General features: G+C 42.3%; 1 protein-coding gene across 1 annotated transcript; it reads left to right on the top strand.

Annotated features, from left to right (window-relative positions):
- Positions 1-838: 838 nt before the first annotated feature.
- LOC129307998 (FCS-Like Zinc finger 13) lies at positions 839-2,012 on the top strand. Its single transcript, XM_054948953.1, has 2 exons — positions 839-1,507; positions 1,619-2,012. Exons 1-2 carry the CDS (start codon positions 912-914, stop codon positions 1,776-1,778), a joined length of 756 nt encoding a protein of 251 aa, XP_054804928.1. The 5' UTR covers positions 839-911; the 3' UTR covers positions 1,779-2,012.

Genomic DNA, 2,012 nt, shown 5'->3' with positions numbered 1-2,012 from the left:
GGTCTCTCTTATCAGTATTTATCAAACTAGAGGCTTCAAAAATCTTATACAATTAAAGCTTATTATATTTTAATAAGTATATTTAATATTGACAAGAGAGACTTAACTATTATCACTTTCACAAATTTAATTTTTTATATAAATTATATATTTATTTAATAAGTGATAATAGAAAATTATTATAATAATTATTATAATAATAATTTTGAAAAGGTAAACCCCGGTGCGAAATGCCAAAATCAGAAAAGGCGACTCACGAAGTCATAATTTCCCAACAAAAGTTAAAGGAAAAGAGGGAAATGTAATAGTAAAAATGAGAATAGAATAATTTGCAAAGGAGACAAAAGAAAGGGGTACAGAAGTAATTTGGGATGAAAACGACGTTGATAAAACAGAGGAAAGGGGTCGAACACGTCGCATTCGATGCCAAAACGCGGGGCTTCTCTCTCCGTTTCAGGGGCCTCTGTGCTGCCCATAATCATAGTCTCTCCCTCTCTCCACTGTCCACGTGTCCCCTATCTAACGGCCCTCTCTTCTCGGAATCTATCCCCCCCTCCTCCCAACGGTTCTGATCCCCCACATTCTGTCTCAATCATCGTTTAAGCCTCCGGGCCCCACCGTGACTACGACACCCTCCTCCCCACATAATTACTAATAATCAATCCCGATTGAATTAATCACACCATTATTTTTTAATCACCCCTCTAAACTCCGATTTAAAGAATTAATTGCTGGCTGTTTCACTAGCAATCCTTACTTTATTCCGTCGCATAATTGCAAACAAAACCAGGGGCTTAGTCCACCCACTCCACCCATTCTATTGAACACCTTCCGACTCTTATAAAGGCAGCCCCCAATCCCACCTTTCTCCATAATCTTAACGCCCACACTCTCCTCTTCCGATTCCTAGTATGTTGGGCAACAGACCTCGTCCCATGATCGGCAAGTTGTCAGGACTGCTGATCTCCGGCGCCCGTGCCGCCGCGCTCACGGACACCGCCGGCAGCCCGAGGGGTCCCTTGGACGTGAGCTTCAAGATGCACTCGCCTAGGGGGCTGAAAAGTTACGATCTTGGCGGTGTTGGTCTGGGAATTGTCGTGGCTCTTAATAAGTCCGGCGAAGGCGGGAGGGAGATTCTGCCGAAATCCGCCGTCTGTAGTCCGGGTTTGACCCGATCGGAGCCGATCCCGGTCCGGTCAATCAAGAACCCAGATGGGTTTCACGACAGGGGTGTGAGTGAAATGGAGTTGGGAAGCTTGGAGGATTATACCTACGTGACTTGTCATCTACCTAACAAGACCATCACCAAGGTTTACTACGATGGAGGTGATGGCGAGAATTGGAGAAATGAATATAATGAAACTATCAAAACCAACGTATGTATTCCCAAAAGAACTAACCCAGAAAGCGTAAATGAAGCAGAACCATCTTATCCAACCTCCGATTTCCTCAGTTCATGTCACTTGTGCAGAAAGAAACTCCATGGCAAAGACATCTACATGTACAGGTACTTATCTTGCAAAAATCCTCCAGAAAAGTAACCTTAAAATCAAGCATGTTTCATCAATTCAGATTTCTTGATTATGGTGTGACTGTTTTTGGTTATGTTTGTGTACAGAGGAGAGAAAGCTTTTTGTAGCCAAGAGTGTCGTTCGAGTCAGATATTGATGGACGAGAGGAAAGAGCAGTGTAGGTCAGAAGCATCAAGGTCCGTGGAAGTGTCAAGCTCGCCATATAAAAGAGACCAAATATTTTCAACTGGGATTCTCGCTCTTTGACGCTTGATATATATGCGTGTCTGCCTCTGGTATTGGGAAGCCATGGAAGATAAACCAGAGACTGATGCTACTATGACCACCAAAGTACATAAAATACGACTATACTAGTAAATTATCATCATCCTTATCAGAATTAAGACCGGTTGATGGTAACCCAGACGAATTTTTGATCCGAGGAAATAATATATGTTCTGATGTGCCGAGAATTATAATGAGATTTTTTTTTTTTTTCCA

This window comes from Prosopis cineraria, unplaced genomic scaffold, assembly GCF_029017545.1.
Source record: "Prosopis cineraria cultivar Desert tree isolate PC_DT_omini unplaced genomic scaffold, ASM2901754v1 PC4, whole genome shotgun sequence".
In the NCBI taxonomy this organism is placed as follows: Eukaryota; Viridiplantae; Streptophyta; class Magnoliopsida; order Fabales; family Fabaceae; genus Prosopis; species Prosopis cineraria.
Note: the sequence above shows the minus strand (reverse complement) of the source record. Positions and strands in the feature narration are given on the sequence as shown.

Coding starts and splice junctions, on each gene's coding strand:
- LOC129307998 (XM_054948953.1), top strand. CDS start 912: ATGTTGGGCAACAGACCTCGTCCCATGATCGGCAAGTTGTCAGGACTG. Junction 1,508..1,618: donor AAAGACATCTACATGTACAG/GTACTTATCTTG, acceptor GTTTGTGTACAG/AGGAGAGAAAGCTTTTTGTA.